The 19428-nt window shown below is 41.8% G+C and overlaps 2 protein-coding genes across 10 annotated transcripts in view; both read left to right on the top strand.

Annotated features, from left to right (window-relative positions):
• trafd1 (TRAF-type zinc finger domain containing 1) overlaps positions 1–3785 on the top strand; it is a 7907-nt gene extending 4122 nt beyond the window's left edge. For 7 of the 8 annotated variants that reach the window (XM_020602563.1, XM_020602570.1, XM_020602565.1 and 4 more), the window contains 5 exons: positions 662–922; positions 1235–1370; positions 2055–2265; positions 2411–2462; positions 2741–3785. In XM_020602563.1, coding sequence (XP_020458219.1) covers positions 662–922; positions 1235–1370; positions 2055–2265; positions 2411–2462; positions 2741–2779 — 699 coding nt within the window. In that variant the 3' untranslated portion in view covers positions 2780–3785. The remainder of the gene's footprint in view (positions 1–661; positions 923–1234; positions 1371–2054; positions 2266–2410; positions 2463–2740) is intronic. The other variant, XM_020602564.1, reaches the window with a different exon arrangement.
• A 1108-nt stretch (positions 3786–4893) lies between these two features.
• Positions 4894–19428, top strand: part of smtnb (smoothelin b) — a 42725-nt gene continuing 28190 nt past the window's right edge. The window contains exons 1-4 of one of the 2 annotated variants that reach the window (XM_020602349.1): positions 4894–5339; positions 16731–16888; positions 18857–18935; positions 19015–19093. In XM_020602349.1, the coding sequence (XP_020458005.1) occupies positions 5289–5339; positions 16731–16888; positions 18857–18935; positions 19015–19093 (367 nt within the window). In that variant the 5' untranslated portion in view covers positions 4894–5288. The remainder of the gene's footprint in view (positions 5340–16730; positions 16889–18856; positions 18936–19014; positions 19094–19428) is intronic. The other variant, XM_020602350.1, reaches the window with a different exon arrangement.

The following is a 19428-nucleotide window of genomic DNA, read 5'->3' on the forward strand; positions in this document are numbered from 1 at the left end:
ATCTCCCCACTTGTTATACCTTGCCCACGGGACAACCAGAGACACATGCTCAGAAGAACGCAGCGCTTTGACCGGGGTATAAATGGTTAAAAGATCGGTCAAATAGACTGGCGCAAGACCATTAATGGCCTTGAACACAAAGTAAAATTTAAAAATCTATTCTAAACTGTACCGGAAGCCAGTGAAGGGACTGAAGAACCGGGGTGATGTGAGCATTTTTTGGAGTGTTTGACAGTAGGCAAGCAGCCGCGTTCTGTACGAGTTGAAGCCTCTGGAGTTGAGACTGACTAATTCCAGTATAGAGGGCATTGCAGTAATCAAGTCATGAGCTAATGAAGGCATGAATGGCTTTTTCTAGGTTGGCTTGAGATAAGAAAGGTTTCACCTTTGCTAGGAGCCTCAGCTGAAAGAAGCTTATTTTGACCACCGAACTAATCTGCTTGTCAAATTTGAGGCTGCTACCAAATAACACTCCCAGGTTTTTCACAGTTTGAGTGAATAACGGGGCTGAAGCTCCTAGGCCAGATACAGTGTGAATGGGGTCCGGGCTAAAAGTGATGTATTCAGTCTTCCTCTCATTTAAATGAAGGAAGTTCTGTACCAGATACCAGATGATTTGTTCAACATAGTTTTCGACCTTGCTGTGTTCACTCTGTTTCAGACTGGGTGCAGCCCCGCCTCTGCCTTTGCATCTTTCAGCAAGCAGCCATCAACTCCACCCAAAGCGGACAGACTGGATAGGAGCACTGCAGGACTTCTGCACAGTCTCCCTGACACTCTTGCTTCCAACATCCCCACTTTCCCTCGGTCAGTCTCTCCAGCCTCCTACAGTCCTCCAGCAAGTCCACTAGAGGGTGATGTGGTCATTCCTTGTGAATTCTGTGGCATTGCTCTAGAAGAGGCTGTCATCTTCCACCATCAGGTACAGTATGTTGTGAAACACATTCAATTATTGATGCTAAATTACTTTCTTTCTTTCTCAGGCTTATTTAGAGCTCTTGGCATGCTCTAGGGCATCTTTAAAGTATGGCTATACTAATGTCAGTTAAATATAATTCAGGAATCTCTGCTGTACTGATTTCTACATCACAACTTCAAGAACCACCCTGTTAAGATTGTTAGAGAAAATTCATTCAAGAGTGTTAAATAATCAACATTAAAGAGTAAAAAAAAGATTTTCAATTGCATTCATGTTTTATTTGTCTTTTTGTTTGTTTGTTTTTTTTTTTTCTAGGACCAATGCGATATGCGTCCTCAGACTGCCCGTCCACTAAATAATATTACAAAAGCAAACATTAAACCACTGAGCCCTGCTAAAGACACCTTTGGGCAAGTGTCTCCAGAGGTTCAGAGGAGAATAAAGCACCAAGGTAATGTAAAAAAATGTATTCACAGTATTATAAACAGGTAAAAGTCAGATTGAAAACAAATCTGTTATTGAAAAAGTCTGTGAAATCTGATTAAGGTTAGCATATAGCTTACACACTTTTGATGTATTTATTTTATGTGAACTACAGTGAAGAGTGTTCTCAATGCATCGGGCTAAATTTAATTAAAAATAAATCACCATTCATTAGCCTGGACCTTTGACTTGCTAGCCCTTCATTCAGCATTTCAAATAGTATAGAAATAATATTGATAATGAACGCATGAAATGAAAGAATGGGTGATTCTGCTTAACAATCAGGGTGGCTAATTATTGCAGCTGCCTTATGTTAAATACTAATATATCCTACCTTTTAAAAACCTACACATACTGTATGTTGATGAAACTGGTGGTCATTTTGGGACTGTAGTGTTTTGTTTTATATATTACATAATCTTTTCTTAACATTTGTGTAATATTTAGATTTCACATGTATGTAAATAAGATTAGACACTCTTACAGAAAATTAAAAAATTAATTTCATAACCACAGTCTGACTGAAAACCAACAAACGCTGAACATCCAAAGTGTGTTTATAAATCCGTTTTATGCAGTTGTATTCTAGAGGGTCTAGTCACTGTTGATGTATATTGTGTGTGTGTGCGTGCGTGTCTCGTTCCATCTACAGCCAATGTCTTGGATGATGACTTTGGCAGAGAGCCACCACCAGGACAAAGCCTAAGGGAATTGCAGAGAGGCTACATTGGACGACCGAGTCAAAGGAAGACCTTCAACTATGACGTTTCCGTACAAAGCAGACCTCAGCAGGGGAGGGACGCAGGAGGGGCGCACGCGCTTTTCTGTGACACGGACAGGTCAGGCTCTGCATCTCTAAAGGGGTAAAAGCAACGAGCAGGTCCAATCAAAACACATTTTTAAATGTTATTTAAATAACTTTAGCTCTGCTTGATTGGTTTACTGTTTTTTTAAATACATTTTAGATGATATTATTAATATTCTGATTTGAGTTTGTTTGTCTACTAGACTACAACTACCAGAAAATATAGAAGGGAGCAGAAGGAATCCAGCAACAAAGGTACACTGAATACTTTGTCAAATTAGATTTGTTTAAATAAGGGTCAGTAATAATCGCATGCCTCACTGTATATGTGGTCAAAGCTGAAAGATGTAAAACACGGTACCAAGGTGGGAACACACAGACTCCTCCAGTAGAGTGTTGGTTTAGATACTGTGATTTTTTCAGGGCTTTTTATAAACACAAATTCCACTCAACAGGATTTATGCCACTCCACACATTTTCCTGTCTATAAAAGGAATTCCAGTAGTGTTGTTGTTTTTTTTCCTCATTTGCAGTTGCCCAAGAAGCAGAATGAAGAGCAGCAGAAAGAGTGAGAGCAGGGACATCTTGGAACCAAATCTTTCACTCTGTATTTCATTTATCTTTTGCACACTTCTGGAAACTGAACGTACCTATCTGAGAAGTGCCTGTGTGCTAGTGTCTTGAAGTTGATAACTCTTAAAATCTAAGAACGTAATTTGGTTTATTCATGAATATTCTTTGCTTTGTTTGCTTGTATATCTAACATCTGGTCTTAACAGATGAATTATAAAATGGATTGTATTCACAGATTGATTTGATGTTGTTTTTTTTTTTTTTTCCTTTAACTGAACAAGTGGCGTCATGGCTTAGTTCAGTGTACATTTGTCTGACTTAACTTTTACCTTTTCACTTCAGCCAAGGATATTGTGTGTTTCACCCCTGTTTGCCAGGTCTTTCACGGCATTTCTCTATGTTCCTGTTGGATTCAACGTCTCTAAGTAACCTAAAGCACTTTGATAGATTATTTTGGTAAAAGGGCTTGAGGATCAGATTTGATAAATTTATGCATCTTTGACCAAGAAAAAAAATTACTTGATTATTGAACCTTTTGTCTTTTTTATACTGTTGAACATGTCTTTAATACTCTTAAGTAATATTTTTATTGATATCTATAGAACTGCATTTATGGTGTTATGATAAGATGGCATTTGTCTGTCCAGTGTCGCTTTAAGGAGTATGAAAAATGTCTTGTTCCTCCAAATAAGATTTGACATCAATAAGATGTATTTTGTGTGTAACATAGGCACCTCTTTAGAAATGCATAGAAAATAGACCGCTCTGTGCCACCAGTGGTGGAGTCTGCAGATTTTCCTTTTAACTAAAGATAACGCCAGGACACTTTCCTGATTAACATATGATCATCAAGCCTAAGTGGAGAGCAGTAGTGGATCAGTGAAAACATCTGGTGTGGTGTTTAGTTGCCAGGTACTCCTGGCATGTAGCTGACTGTTCTTGTTAGAGAACAACTGTCTTGATGCTCACCGGCTTGTGTGGTTAATAAATGTCTTACTGAGTACATTCATGGTTTCATGGCTCCAGTTTGTATTGTGTCAGTGTTGCTTCATACCTCTTTATATGACTAACCCAAGCTAGTTTATATTATGCTACCAAATAACCTTAAATTACTGAATTTATGGCATTATCATGCTTGTAAATTGCATTGCAGTCTGTGTCCCTGTCAGCTTGTGGTAAATTGTAATGTTTACAGGTCAGCAAAAGCTTGATTTTGAAATAATTTATACATGAACCACTTTATTTTTTACTATAGAGTGCTCAGAGAACCCCCAAAGTACTCACTTTAATATAAAGTTGAAGTGAGTATTTGTGATTATTTGGTCATTAAAGAGAAAAGCCACTTGTAAATAGAATTCAAATTTGATCACTGCTGACTGAATCAGGGCCGTTTCTTCAGCGTCTGGTAGTGGTTAGTCTACCATGTTTAATGTTACTGAGGGACATTTTGCCCAGAGTGCTGCCTGAGAAATAGAAACTAAGGGGAAAAAGTTGTGTTGTACTAATCAGTTTTACTTAAACCACAACTGCAGTTGCCTTTGAATGACTATGTCTGGATGAGTCACTGTAAAACAACAAACGGGACCCATGGAAGATGCTGAGGACACTGAGGTCATGCCCTTTCCCCCCCTGGAAATTTGAGAGTTTACTTTCTACACTTAAAAATTTACATTTGGTGAGAATTTTTTGTTGGTCATTTTGACACTGATATTTAATTCGAATTAATTAATAAATTATTTAATTTGAAATGTATTCAATATATCTCCTACAGATATTCATGTCTGGCGACAATGAGAAGGGTTTGAAACAGACCCTTAAGTTGGAAAAATAAAATAGTATTGTTTTTTATGTGTGTGTGGTCCAGCATTTCCTTTAAAGTTCTTAAGAAATTTCCTGGAAAGAGCTCTTTTGTGTGATTGAAAATAACAGGCACAGAGGTTCTTTTAAGACCGCTTTAAAATTTTTGTCTGGAGTTTAAGCAGGTGCCGATTTTCAGAGGAATGTACTTGGAAAAAAACACTTGAATAAAATATTTTGTCCTTCTCTCTGTGCTGCATAATGGCTGCAAATCCGTTTCCGCACGCCAGTGGCACTTACTACCCTCCATACACGGACGTTATTTTTGTCTTCCCACAGAGCGGCGCGCTTTGAATGAGCTCCGAGACAACCGGTGACAGAGAGGGGCGGGGTTACACCTTTCTGCGAGAATCCTCCGTTCAAAAATCTGCCAACGTCCACTTGGAAAAGCGTGCGGGCCTGTTTTGGTTTTCACAGCAACTCAAGAGACGACAGAAGAGGACTGAAACATGCTCTCTGTAAACGCCTCACGAGTTTACGTCCGTTGAAGTTTCTCTCTCTGCTGAAGACTGAGACAGGCTGCAGTGAAAAAGTAGCTAAAGAGACTCTAGAGAACAGCGGGTTGTGCAGGTGGTTTGACCGGGAACCATATCACTGCAAGACAACTTCCAGACCCTCTTGTCTCACCTGAGCCTGACAAGAACGCTTAAAATGTCCGTGGAGAGCTACTCGGCGCTGGATGAGTCCTCTCTCCGAGCCCTGGTGAGTTGATGGACGGAGATGCACTGAGCTGAGGCTCTAATGAAAGCGAACCACAGTGGGGTTACTGCTACCAGCCCGGGACACAAAACAGGTTTACTGTCGCACTCAGGGATGTAACTCGGGTCATATTGCACCTGTTCACCATATGAAGTATCAGACTGGTTAATTAATACCTTTAGGCCTATATGAGTATAAGGTCTCACAAGGAAAAGTAATGTGAATTCATTTCTCATTATGCTACTGATGGTCTATTACAACATAGTGTAATACAACTACCTCGATTCATGGATGGATCATGAGACAGCGTGTAAAAGGCCCCTACCTTTCATAAACTTCTAGGAGCAAAACTCTCAGATCGAGCAAACACGGGATTTGTAGTCAGTTTGTGTCTTCTTGTGGTTGTTTTGTGTTCCTTTATAGGTGTTTTTCACCTGTTTGTGCCGGTTTGTACTCGTTTTGCATCTCTTTGTAATAATTTTGCACCCATTTCTACTGGTTTTGTGTCTCTTTTTGTACTTTGGCATATTTTTGCTGTCTTTGGGGTTTTTCCTGTCTCATTTTATGTCTCTTTGTAGTTGGTTTACAGCTCTTTTCCCCTCATTGTGTGGCCTTTGTAGTAGTGGTATAGTTTTTTGTTTGACTTTGCAACAGAGAGGTTAATCACTGGTGTAGGGGCCCCCCCTGACTCCACGGGCCCCTGGTCTGGCACCTGGTTGGTCTGTTTAGTAATCCATTTGTGTCTTGATTTAAATGATTACAAATTGATTACTGTTGGGTGTGAACCTGATGAAGTGTGTTTGAGTGCACCAGGTCAGGTGCTGCTGCTGAGCACTGTGCTCACACTGAGACTTATTTGAGCACAGACAATTCTGAAAACTACAATTTGATTAATTGATTTACGAGTCAACCAAAACCATGTCACCTTTTTAAAATGTGAGAATTGTTTTGGTCTTCATAACTGTAGATTTGGATTCTGGGCTGGAGATTGAGGGGGGGAACAGGCAAATTGAAGATGTCACCCTGCACTAAGATACTGTGATGGGCATTTTTGACCCTAAATGTTTTACCAATCAAAGACAGATTTATTCAGTCCACAAAGAAAGAGGTTAGCTGTAGCCCAATCTTAATCTGTGAAGAGGAGACCTGAAGTAAAGTTTTCTTGTGATACTTCATGATGGCACAGCAAACATGATAGTGGAAGAACAATATCTATTTCACTTGTAGGTGATTCACACTGAAACGCAGTACTGTCTTACATTAGTTTAAATAGACGATAAGTCACCAGCGTGAGCAGTAAGCCAGAGGTGATTAAGTGAGCGTTTACCAGGACAAAGATTCCCTGGTTCACAGTCACGTTAGTCATTTCCTAATGATTTCCTGAAGCAGACATTAATCTGCCTGACATCACATCATGACACCTGTAACACAGACACATTTACAAGGACGCATGAGTCAGCTTGTCCTAGACATAGTTACACTGTGTTCGCCTGAGTCACAGCTACACATATGAAACAACTGTGCATGAAGTACTTGTACTGAAGTTTGTCATTTTGTATTAGTTAATGTAAAATGAGCAAAAGGTTTACAATGTGAAAACTCATGTAATCAAAAGGTGTTTACCATTACAATACAGCTTTTTATCATAGTGATTATGACCTTTGTTTACCTTTGTTGCTTTTTTTTTCTGTCACTCAAAGCAAATCATCTGTTTTCTCTTAGCACTGCTGTAGGCGACAGTATCGAGTCTGTCGTCTCAGGACATGTCAGTCAGTCAACATTTATTTATATAGCACCTTAAAACGACTAGTAGTTGACCAAAGTGCTTTACAACAGTCAAATATAAGTAGTGGAATAAAATAAAACCAAATATAAGCAACTTGATGGAATAGAATAAAATAGGAGAATGTAAACACAAATGGAAATAAAAATGGGTTACATTCAGCTTTCTGTTCTTAAAGATCAGTAAAGCTGACAAGAAGAGGCTGTTTATTTTGGGTGTAGGCAGGGTATCAGTGTAACATTTTGTTGACCTGTCTTACGCTATTTATGCTGTATCTATTATTTTCCCTAAGTCTGGACTCATCTGGCCAAAAGCTACAGTGGCTTTCTTCTCATAAATCACTTAAAGGATAAACCACAAGCGACATTATAATTATGGGAGAGCAGGAGTACACTGGGGAAATAATATTTGTCTTTCAGCATAATGAATTACCTCAGTGGCTTTGATCAGTGAATTTATATAAGGAAAGAGGGAGATAAACTGAGTATAGAGGAGGAGGAAGGACTCAGAATGGGGGCGGTAAATTTTGGCACAGAACAGAAAGAGGACATCAGGCTTTTTGCTGGATCTCTTAAACTCTCTGTTAATCTGTTTGTTGTAGGTCAGTAGATATTTTTGCCATAATCCCATTACAGTTAAACTGATTTTATTCTAAATAGCAAGCTCTTCTGAGTCAAGAGCTTGCTGTTAAAACACTGGTATTGCCTAGAAAGCTCCAGCAGCAGAGTAAAGCAAGAACTGTGCAGATACTGGAATTTATGGGATTTATCTTCATGTGACACCGACGCTCAAGCCGATATTGTGCTCGGCTTGAAACGCCCCGTCTCCTCTATGCTGTGCTAACGTCTTTCCCACAGCCTCCCTCCTTCAGATGTGAACAGGTCACCAAGAGCCCACGTTTTCACTCATGATCTTTGTGGTGAATTGAGTGTCATGGTTTTCCACAGTGAACTTGGATTCAAAGGAAACAAACCTGCTGTTCATGTGGGCTTGTGATGAAATCTAAGCACCGTTCAACAGAGACATGAATCGATCCTTTTTGTGTTTAGATTTTATTAAATGTACAGTACTACCCTTTTCTGTGGCGTAAATATTGTGTAACTGCTGAAGAGGTTTGTAAATTACAAATAGTTCTCAGGACGCTAGTAAAAGATGATGGACATTTGCATTTATTAGCGTGCTAGTAAAGCTCGGGTGGAGGAGCTGCTATTAAAACAGTTGGATAAGGAGCACGAACTCTACCTAATGGTCTAAACAGTCAGCAGGTCATATGGCGGCCTCTCTAATGCCACTAATCCCATCTCCACACTTCCGCTCAAAGCCCGGTCGTCTTTTTTTATTTATCATTTAATACCCTCCATAGCAACCAGGAAAAGCATTTTCTCTTCTCTTGGCCAGCACAGTTATTTAAATATCCACAAAAACAGTCGGGTGGTGTCCCAGTTTCTTTGGCAGTGGAGCTGAGAGGATGTTTGCTCCAGGTCCATTTGTGCATGGTGGACACAAAAAGGCAAAACCTGCTGAGACCAGTGCTCTTTGCAAACAAAACTCTCCATCTGCTGTTTCTGATAGTGAGCTAGGAAGGTGCTTATTATCAGCGGTTACACCCATGAATCTGCTGTGTAGCAATAGTTTCCTGCGTGCCATTGTGTTAAACCTGCAGGGCGAGCTGGGTCTGCAGGTGCCTGCTGTTTGTCCACCTGACTACTCAGTGAGAATAAGCTTTGACTTTAGCATCTGTTGGCCACATCATGATCTCCGTTCCCTAACTGTCTTTGAACACCCCCTCCAAGCTGCTCTGCATCACAGTGCAGGAAAAGTCAGCATGTGGCGCCTTTATAAGTGAAATGTCACTGTTTTTATGACATGTGTGGTTTTGCTAATGCACAAGTCGGTCCCTTCATTCTTAGCAAACTTGACTGCTTGCAGACTTTTCCGTCTGTGGCGCCTGCTGGGCTGATTTCACATGCTGGATGTCTCACACAATGATTTGTAACTAGTGTTGTCAGCCCTGTGACCGTCTTCTCTCCCTGGTGAGAAAGAAGCATTCACACATTTAAAATAAGGCAGTTTCACCCTGTGGTCCGGCCTCTGTGATATATGGGACCCCTGGGCCTTGGTTTTATGGCTCTCTGGACCCTTTGTGTGTTGACAGCGGCTCAACCGTTACAGTCAGAGTGGAAGAATGGGTTCGTTTTGCAGGCTCTCGGTGCCGTCCCCATGTTCTCCTTGCCCCCTGAGGACATGAGCCAAAATGTCAGCCTCATCATCAAAAACAACAACAACAACAAAAAAAAGAAAGGAAAAATTACGCAGTGTTATATAATCATCATCTGGGACATTTTCAGATGTATGTGAAAGTGTGTTTTTATATCATTTTATACTAGAAATTAAAGTCATGTAAACGTAATGGGACCAAAATGAAGAAATGTAATTTTAAAGTAATCTAACTTAAATTGCAGCAAGAAGATTTTTCTTTCTTCATTCATTGCAGACTTGACTGAAGTGTTTTCTAAGATAAAAGCTGTTGCCAGCAGCCTCCTTTAAGTAGAGCTCCCTGAGTCCTCGGCATGTACACATACAAACAAAAGAGTCTCAAGTGTTAAATGCTCCTGAGCAGCGATAACACCTGCTGCGTCGGTTACTGCCTTTGACCTCTGTGGATTTTACAGCGCACACCTGAGTGGTTTTTCTTTTCCGCTGAGCCTGTCATCATTCTCACAGCTATTTACTTTCTTTGCATTTCCACAAAGTATTTCCTGTATGATTAAATTTCAGCACTGACAGCAGGGAAACGGTGATGAAACGAGCAGGCAGACTTCCCTCTCTAAGCTGGCACAGTACGAGTTATCTGCACTTTGGCAGTGACGGTACTTTGGCAGACTTCAGCCTTTGACAGTGACAATCTGTTTGCACAGCCAGGGAGCAGAGAGATAAGAGGTCACTGTTGCTGGACACTGCTATAAATAGCCTGCTGTATTTTGGCTCTGAAAGGATGAGAAACAAATCGGTGAACTTTGCTATGATCCGCATATAAACTCCAACAGTCTATTTTTGGTCTGTGGCCTTTTAAGTTTGTCGCTTATTGTTGCTGTGGGACAGTAACTCAGAGCGAATGTAACACATTTCAGCACAAATTTAGATGTATTTTAGCAAACATTTACTCCATGTACAAAGTTGAAATGGGATGCATTGTGTCGTGTTTCTCTATTAAAGTCAGTCTTTCTTTTGAAATGTTAGATACTTTGGGAATGTAAGCTGCAATTTGAAGATGAAGAGCAGTGTTTTATTCTAAAAGAGGATGTCTGGCAGCGTTTTGTCGGAGGGACTGACACCGTGTCCTTGTGTCCGTGCAGTAACGTGGGTACGTTCTTACAGGAAGTTATAAACAACACTGTGGGACTACGCGTTTAAGTTTTAATGCCTTTCAGAAGAAACTTACCAAATGTGTATTTGAACCTGAACGCCCGCTTCAGTTTCAGTGTTTCTCTCCAGAGAAGAAACTGTGAGCCTTGCGGCACAGAGATGCTATCAAGATGCCTTTTAATATTTGATGCCACCCTTTCACTTTACTCAAACACAAAATTCTCGGCGTTAAGATACCGTAGCAGGGCTTCAGTACAGTTTCAACGCTCTTTGGCTGTATATTGGAATACAAAGGTGTGGCTCTGTTTACAGAGGAAAATAGCATATACAAGAAACAGCATGCAGTCTGCAGGACTGGGAATGTTTTGTGGGTTTTGCCAACTCGCATACTGAATTACACTTAATACAAAATGATAACTATATCACATTTTCCCAGCTTGGGAAAGAATGGAACTTTGTAACTTGGAAATAAACAGATTAAAGCGATAGAGAGAGGGTTTGGGGGAAAATGTAACCTGGTAGAGAAATGTAGAAGCACTATGGTTTTGGCCTTTTCTGCACTGTCTCCCTCAGGAAAGAGCCATTTCCTGAGATCCACCAGAAATTGTCCAGCGGATGTTGATGTTTTGCTTTCCAGCTCACTGTTGTTACTGTCATGGCCTTCTTGATATACACACAGCCGATCTGTTAGATTGTGTTAGGCTTCATCTGTGTAGCTGTTTTAATTACAGTGGATTTCTGGAGTCGGAGTGGCTGGCTCTCATGGACCTCTCGGAACAAACAGTTTGCTCCTGTGGGACAGCCCTTTCACCTCTGGCCTCTTCCCTCATTAAGCTAAAAGCGCCGGTCATGCAGGGCTTCAGCTTGAACAGCGATGTCCCATATTTGGAGAAAATGCATCGTGCTCTAGCTCTGGGTGTGACCTGGGTGCCCTCACAGGATATGGCCAGCTGAAGCGCAGGCTCGCTTGCAGTGTCTCTCCTCTCTTTTTACGTCCTACTTATATCAGATCTTCTACTTATGATCCCCAGGACAAGATACCAATATACGTATATGACTAACCAGCTGCAGGCAACTCCCTTCCTCTGTTGGTTTCTCATTATTAGGTTTGACAAAGAAGCTCTAATACTGGATGGATTTCCTTAATTTATGAGTTTTATATGTGTGAGAAATTAAGTCAATAAAATGCTGAAAGAAAGCAAAATGTGCTCAAACAAACCCTGTCTTAAGTGCTTCATTATAGTCCTATGGCACGTTTCTGGTGCCTGTACCTCCCTCTGGCCCACATGCAGACCGCTTTGCTACCGTCCAGTTATTAGTGAAGGTTAAGGTTTCCTACACGTGTAGCTGCTCTCAGAGAGAGCACATCGCCTCATGTGCGGTAATCGTTCTTTCTCCATTATGTACTTCAGTGTGCGCTTTAGCAGAGCGAGTTTTAACCTTGAATCTGGTTTGTTTCTTTGTTAATTTTTCAGCCAAGAGTGACTGAAACTCCCTCTTCTGAGAAACCAGGATTCACATTCCTTGCAGGGCTCTCATATATCCTCGTTGTAGTCCTGGTTTTCAGTGGGTGTGGTGTGTGTGTGCACCGGCCAGCTGTATGCATGCATTGTTTTCTTGAGGTGCTGTGAAATGATTTACAGGCACTTTGGAATTTTGCACCAAAGCATAGCGATAAACATATTTGAGGGTGATTAAAATATTTCTCAATTTTCTCACCTGTTGGGTCTTTTTCAATTTATTTATTTGTGTCTGTGCCAGTCGGCTTCCTCTGTGGCAGCTGGTAATCCACTTCAGCTCTGCACCGAGGAGTATCCCATGTGTCCATATAAGGCCAAACTTGCTTGTGGGCTTGACGCAAATGAGTTCAAGGCATTGATCTGATCTGCTGCCTGGCTGCACTCTAACCTCACTCTGCTCTGGAAATTATTACTGGAGCCCTCACTTCACGCACAGACACACAGTACCCTCTACCCTCACTTGTACTCATGCATCTGCATTCGCACACATTTTTTGCAGGAAGGGTAAATACACCTTGGTGTAAGGGAATTTGCTCGACATGTCATTGTTTATAAAGTAGAAACGTGCAAAAGCAGCAGATGAGACTAGTGCGTGTGCACCCGACAGGAGTCAAAAGGTCAGGACTTGCAGACGTGGCTGAGCGGGTGTGTGTAGAGTAGCGATGTTGGATGTCTTCAGCACACCGTGTGGCGATGTTTGACTTGACCTTTGTAAACTAAAGCATACAACATGCATAGTATTCAGGGAGCTTGATGTGTTTGTTTGTGAAGGTATGTTCAACTCTATACATAGCCTGGTAATAAGTTTACCAAAAGGGAATGGAGGGGAGGAGGTGGTTTAAACCAGCAGATGATTAATGGAACAGGGAGGGAACTGGTAATACATCCGCCCCGAACCATCAGCACTGGCACAAGATGAGAAAGGCCACTGTCAGGGAGCCCCAGAGCGGCTCAGCAGGGTAGGGTGGGCCAGGGCAGCAGTATTGTTGTTTTATGGCTCTAAGGTTTGACCCTTTTCTCTGTTTTATTAATTATCATGATTTATTTTGATTGCTGAAACTGGAGCTTTGCAGCTTGGGGTCGTTCTCTGCCCTGACAGGAGAGAGCTGCTTAGAAATAATCATCTGTCTATGCAATGCTATGTATTCCTATGAATAAATGCCCTGATGAAGGGAGTAGTGTAGATGGGTATAATTCAGACAAATCTGAACTTGTACAGTGTTTGCACACTATTTCAGCTGAGTGGTCTCTCTCTTCACTTCCAGTTTAACTTAATCCTCCTCCAGTACTGGTTGTCACAGCATGTGCTTTTAGCTCAGACCCAGTAAACAATATAGCTCACTATATTTTCAGTACCTGTAGAACCTTGAGTTCTTGCCATGTTTGACCACTTCTGAAGCTGCTTCCATATGTTGCACAATAAATGAAACCCTGTGAACTTAGTGTAAGAGTTTAGAGAGTGTGTTGAGATGGTCGGGATTATGGGTAAGCCGTGAACTCTCTCTAATTGACCGTGATTGATTGAGCCACTTTGGATAGGTTTGAGGTTTTCAGTCCATGGAAAGCTGCTGCTGGGAAGGAAGTGAGTCAGTGCAACCAGCAGTGCAGTACAAGCCTTAGCAAGCCTACTTATGAAACATTAAAACATGTATAGCTCACTCTTCGCCACAGTATGGTTCCTGCCATGTAAGGCAGTCGTTTTCTGGTTTAAATCAGTGAGTAAGTACGTTTGAATAAATGCTCCCAGTAGTTATCTGTAAGCTTTGTCTTGCCCTGATTTCTTCAGGATTATCCTCTCTCTCATCACCCTGTCAGTCACCACCATCTCCATCCTGTTTCCTGACATTGTACCTCATGGGCTGAGTCAGGTGACTCTGCAGTCACCAACAGGTGTGATGGTGACAAATCTTCAGTAAAGGTGCTCCATGTTTTTCTGTACAACACAGTGTGTGCGTACTTGTATGGCTGTACATTATGAGGACTGGTTTGAGGTTTAGATTAGATTAGAATGAGGTTTAGGGTAGAGGCATTTAGTTGTGATGGCTAAGGTTAGGGTAAGGCATCAGGCAGTGGCTATACAGACGTGTGTATGTGTCACCTGTTTATTATGTGTTATTTCTGACTCATGTCCAATAGCAGCACCAGCGACCCTGTGTGAAAAGCTTTCTCTCTGGGTGTAACGGCTGCTCTCTGGGTGACAGTGCTGTTGTTTGGAGCTGCAGTGACCGTTGGTTACCCAGAAGTCTGTGCTCTGGTTTGAAAAATGTCTTCGGCGATGGTCGGTGGTGTGAGGTTCTGTCACTGAGCACCTGAATTTATGCTTTGTTCCTCCTCCTGGTACAGTTAACTCTCTGTAAAAGCCACTGTCAAGTGGATGTTTTGTCAAATGGACTCGTTCTGCACGAGTGTGTGTGTTTCTATCCTCGGCTCTCTAAACGGTTGGCCTGTTTTCTTTGGCAGGCACCAAAGTTTAAGGTGTGTTTTATTTGCTAGAATTATGCCCGCTCATTACTTTTCTGTGCAGGGAAGCTATTGGTCAGTATGTTTTTTATTTGGCTCTTTTCAAATACGTAAAGGAAACGTCAGTTAGTGCCACTGGATTGTCTCAGTGTTGCAACCAGTCCAAACTGACTCGAGGTACAACCATCTGTGCACTGATTGGTCCATTTAAAACTTGTTGTAAACATCAAATGCAGCTGCCCTGGAAGTCAAAGTGTGCCATACAGATTCAGGGATTATGTATCTCTTGTCATCACATTATGACTTTATTTCCCTTCTGTGTGCTTGTATTTAAAAATATTACTGGTGTCTGTCACATGTTCTGCATTTGTTCTGTCCACGGCTATTTTTGTCTGTTGAACATTTTCCTATGTGATTTTTGTTTTATGTTTAAATTCTTATGCACAGTACATGGGCCAAAAATGCAGCCAGGCATAAAATACTAATCAGGAGTTACTGGTTTTGAGTAGCAGCCCAGGCTTGATGCTGTGTCTGTTAGATCTCAATAATGAATAAATAAATCAGTCAGGCCTAAAACTTGGCAGCGTACTGGCAGTGTAATCACATCATGACTTTCATGCAGCAGCGATCTTGACAGTGTGGTAACAGACGGCTCCCTTGAGGGTTTAGTTAGTGTGTGTGTGTGTGTGTGTGTGTGTGTGTGTGAGAGAGAGAGAGAGAGAGACGCTGGCTAGTGATAGAAATGAGCAAGTGTGTTCACATTTCCTAGTATTACTTTCCTGCATCACAGTTAAAAACCCGAGGCTGTCGCTCCCCAGCCTTCATATCATCTCACTGCTGGGCTGGATCCAAACCCAGTTCCTAATTTCATGACCGTCTCTTTTCCTTAGGAATGTGAGGAATGACCTGTATAAGGCCTGGTCTTTTCCCACCCAGCTCTCATGTGCCCATTTTTAGGCATACCCAAGTCCAGCTCCTCTCGTTCATTTTTCTCTTTTTCACTTTGTCAGTCTGTCTCACTGTTTTCTCTCCCCTCTCACACTTTCTTATGTTCTTCCTTCCTGTCTTTTAGCACTTTCTCTTCATGCCCATTCTTTTCAGTCAGCTCAGCACTTCAAATTTCCACAAATTATAGTGTGTAGGAGAGCCCCTCTGAGATAGTGTAGCTCGGGCTACATAGTTTGTAAAACCTCAAAACCACTGGCTCATTTCATCTCTTGTGAACACCATAGAAGAAAATTTTGTGGACCTAGCAGGGGGGGGACACATCACCAACAGCAGGGAGCCTCACAGTGTGCGTCTGAGTGTAAAGCTTATAAGAAAAGCCTGCCAGACGAGCTGCCCCATTCTGCATGTGTTAACAGGTTCCTGCTGGCAACCAAAAGAGAAATCTGTCTCCCATTTGACAGGAGAGGGCTCCCTCTACCCTCCGGTGCTCATAGCTGTTGCTAAAATGAAAGCACCAAGCTCGTTGAAGTGTGTCTTTACACAGGCATGCCATATACACACACTCACACATCTTAATTACTCCTCTTTTGCTTGAAAAAATAAACCCTTTAACTAATAGTCACTCAGAGAAATGAAATATGGGTATTTTAAGTAAGGCACTTCAACATCTGAGTCTTTGGGGCCTCCTGCGGCCTGGCTCCTGTTCAGTCAGGGTGATGTGCAGTCAGAGATGGACACCTGTGTGATAAGTCGACACAATTCTTTCTTATAGGCGAGCACCAGCTGTTCGCCTGCTTGTTTCTTGTCCTCCACTCCTTGTTCAGATGGTCCCGTCTGTTCACATTAGTGAAGTCAGATCACTTGTCATCACCAATCTATAAGCCATCCGTCGGCCCTGCTGACCTTGTAACTCCCTACCACATATTTAAAAGTAAGTCATGGCTGTTCAGTCCAGTACTCTGAGTATAACACACATCTGAATGCTGTTTGCATTTATCACCTGTCAGTTGTGAACTTTTTAGGACTCTGTCAGTCTGTCTGACAGCAGTCTGTGTTTGATAGGTCGGATTGGCTGAAAGCCTGCCCCTTCTTGTAAAAGATTGCTTTGGTGTACTTGTTTGGCTGAGTTATTCCCAGAGTGCAAGAAATGACTGAAAAAGGTCTGTGCTATGACTTGTGTTTTAATCCAAGAGCCCTTCAGTTCTGCTTATTAACATCCCTGTATCTATACAGAGCTCAGGCCTTTAGCACCAAATTCTTACCAGCCATTTCCTCACTCACCTTCATGCCCTGTTTGTTTTGTATTGTTGCATGCAGCTTGATGGAACCGTGGATCTGGACGAGAGACGCCTCATCCGTTCAGCTCTCCGGGAGTTGAGGAGGAGGGAGATCGAGGACATGGAGGCCGCTCTGGTCAGCAAGAGATTCCGACCTACACGTCTCAAACAGCAAGAGGACAAGGAGAACCAGCACAGGTGAGACCATGACCAGGCGAACTAGAGATGCTGACAGAACACTCACAAACCCAGTGGGAAAAATCAGGTAAAGGAATCACAGGGGCCAGCACCTGAAACCACATTAAAGTTCCATTTTCCATCTTGAGTGCACATTTCACAATCAATTTTGTCATAAAAGGTTTTTGGCAATTCACTCATGAGTCATATTGAAAGTAGGTTTTCTTTAATCGTTGACTCGTTTTTATTTGCCGTTCTGAGCCTTTGCAGTGTTTGTTTTTAGTTCAGTCATACACACTTTCCAGCACCTATCATTCAGCTAAGGAATGTGGATAAACCATAGACTGTCATAAAAATGGAATGTGACAGCTCCCGGAAGTGAAGCCACCACAAGTTGTTGGTTGCAGTGTAGGGCATAAACCCCACCCCCTCCATGTTAGTGACTGGAACGTATTCCAAATCAAATAATTCCCAAAGTTGATTTCTGTCATTTTAGGTAGATATTATCACATTGATTTGTGTACAAGTGTTCATTTTTCTGATAAGGTTGATGAGATAAAAAAGGGGGAGTGTAGTGAGCGATTTGACAGCTTTGATTGGTAGCCTGATAGCGCGGCTCCAACTCTGGTCGCTACTGTGCACAACTTGGTTACAGAACACACATTTTCCCTTATGAGATTAGAAACACAGCTGCTGTCAACCAGTCAGCATCTTGGCAAATCTCATTAAACAAATACCCGTTTCTACAAAGTTAAATTCATTTGCAAAACATTTGCTCTCTTCAACTAAAGTACTGTATATTTGACAACCAAATGATAAAAAGTAATGGTATGTGGAATTTAAAGTCTTTTTTTTGTCTCTGAGTGCTGCAGAATAAGATGGCCTGAGTCTGTTTACAGTATATGTATGTTTAATTTGAGTCTGGCACTAATTGAAGACCAATCCCAGCATCGGGAGTACAATAAAGATTTGATGCTATAGGCAAGGTATTGTAAGTTTATTTACATAGCACATTTTCATATACAACAGCAATTAAAAGGCGCTTAACACAATACACACACATGGATAAAACTGTAAAATGCTTACAAATGCACACAAAGATAAAACATTACAATGCAAATGACATAAAACATTAAATATTACATGACAGTGCAAGTAGCAACATGCTTGAGTAGATACCTGCTACTTTTTGTATAGCTGTGGCAAACTGGAGTCTCACTGTTCTCAATATACTTGTACCCCTTTACTTCAGTCTTCCCAAGTTTATGTTCTGAGTACTAACATCATCTGGATGCAAAGAAGATGGCCAACCTTCTGTTGTTGTTGTTGTTCTCTTTATTCGTCTCTGATCCTATTAAGACCAGTGGATGGGCCTAATCATTTCCATTCCCTGCTGTTCTCAGATGACTTGGTTTACAATAGCAACGGATGTGCCTCACTGCAGCTGAAAGAGTAAGCATATCTACGGTAGCAAATGCATGCACGTGCGTACATTTTAAACCGTACGCGGACACACTTAGACAAACTCACAAAACTCATTTGAAAGTTTCATTATCCTGTGGAATATGAAATGTGCCACTGCAACATAATGTGTTACACATCCTTCATGAGTGGAGGAAAGCAGGGATGATGTGGGAACTGGAGGAGCATATGAGTAATAGAAACCAACATGAAAGAAGCCAGTCAAATGGAGAAGTATGAGGCTGAAGGATGAGAGCAGACATTTTCAGACACTTGTGTCTGCGGTGTCAGATTTGTTTTGCCACAGTTTCACATTTTCCACGCTCAATTTGAGAGTTTTTTTTTTCCCCTGATGGGTTTTTCCCCAGTCAAGAAAACTGTGCTTTATTTTGGAATAGTCTCTTGCTGCCTTTCACATGCGTAGAGAAGCCTCAGGTGAAATCTAATGGTATGACAACCATCAGTTTTTATACCATGGTGTACCGTGAGATGTACCGCTGCATCCCTGTGACTGTCTCTCTCCCTCAGGTCCGACTCGAGAGACAGCTTGGACATTCTGTCACGAAAACTGCGATCAATCCGGGACATTGATGAGCTCACAAAAATGGTGAATATTAACAGAGAAAACTCACGACTTTGCATACCTGTCCTGTGTGCACTAAGATTTTGTTTGTGTTGGCTTGAAGCTTCGTGCTGCCAGCGAGTACGAGGAGAGGAAGTTGATCAGGGCAGCTATCCGCCAAGTCCGAGATGAACAACAGCAAGGTGAGTCCAGGTGTTTGATGTAACTGAGCCAAGCTGCGTCTGTATGTAAGTTGAATAGGATACCACTTGTATGGCTGTGTATGCATAAGTCCCGTGGTAGAGATAGCAGGCTTTCTGTGGGCACCGCGATTTCAGTGGAAGATTCACCTATGATGCTGGATCAGATGGTGAGTTCCTGTCATTCCTTAATGCTGTGTGGTCTGCGTGATGCCCCTGTCACTCTGAAACAACGTGATGCATGTGCAGGGTCGTGCATACAGACTGACAACATATTTTATCACACTCCACCCTGCCCAGCCTCTTAAAAGGTCATGTCAGGGCACCTCAGATGATTT

This window comes from Monopterus albus, unplaced genomic scaffold, assembly GCF_001952655.1.
Source record: "Monopterus albus unplaced genomic scaffold, M_albus_1.0 scaffold56.1, whole genome shotgun sequence".
Taxonomy (NCBI): Eukaryota; Metazoa; Chordata; class Actinopteri; order Synbranchiformes; family Synbranchidae; genus Monopterus; species Monopterus albus.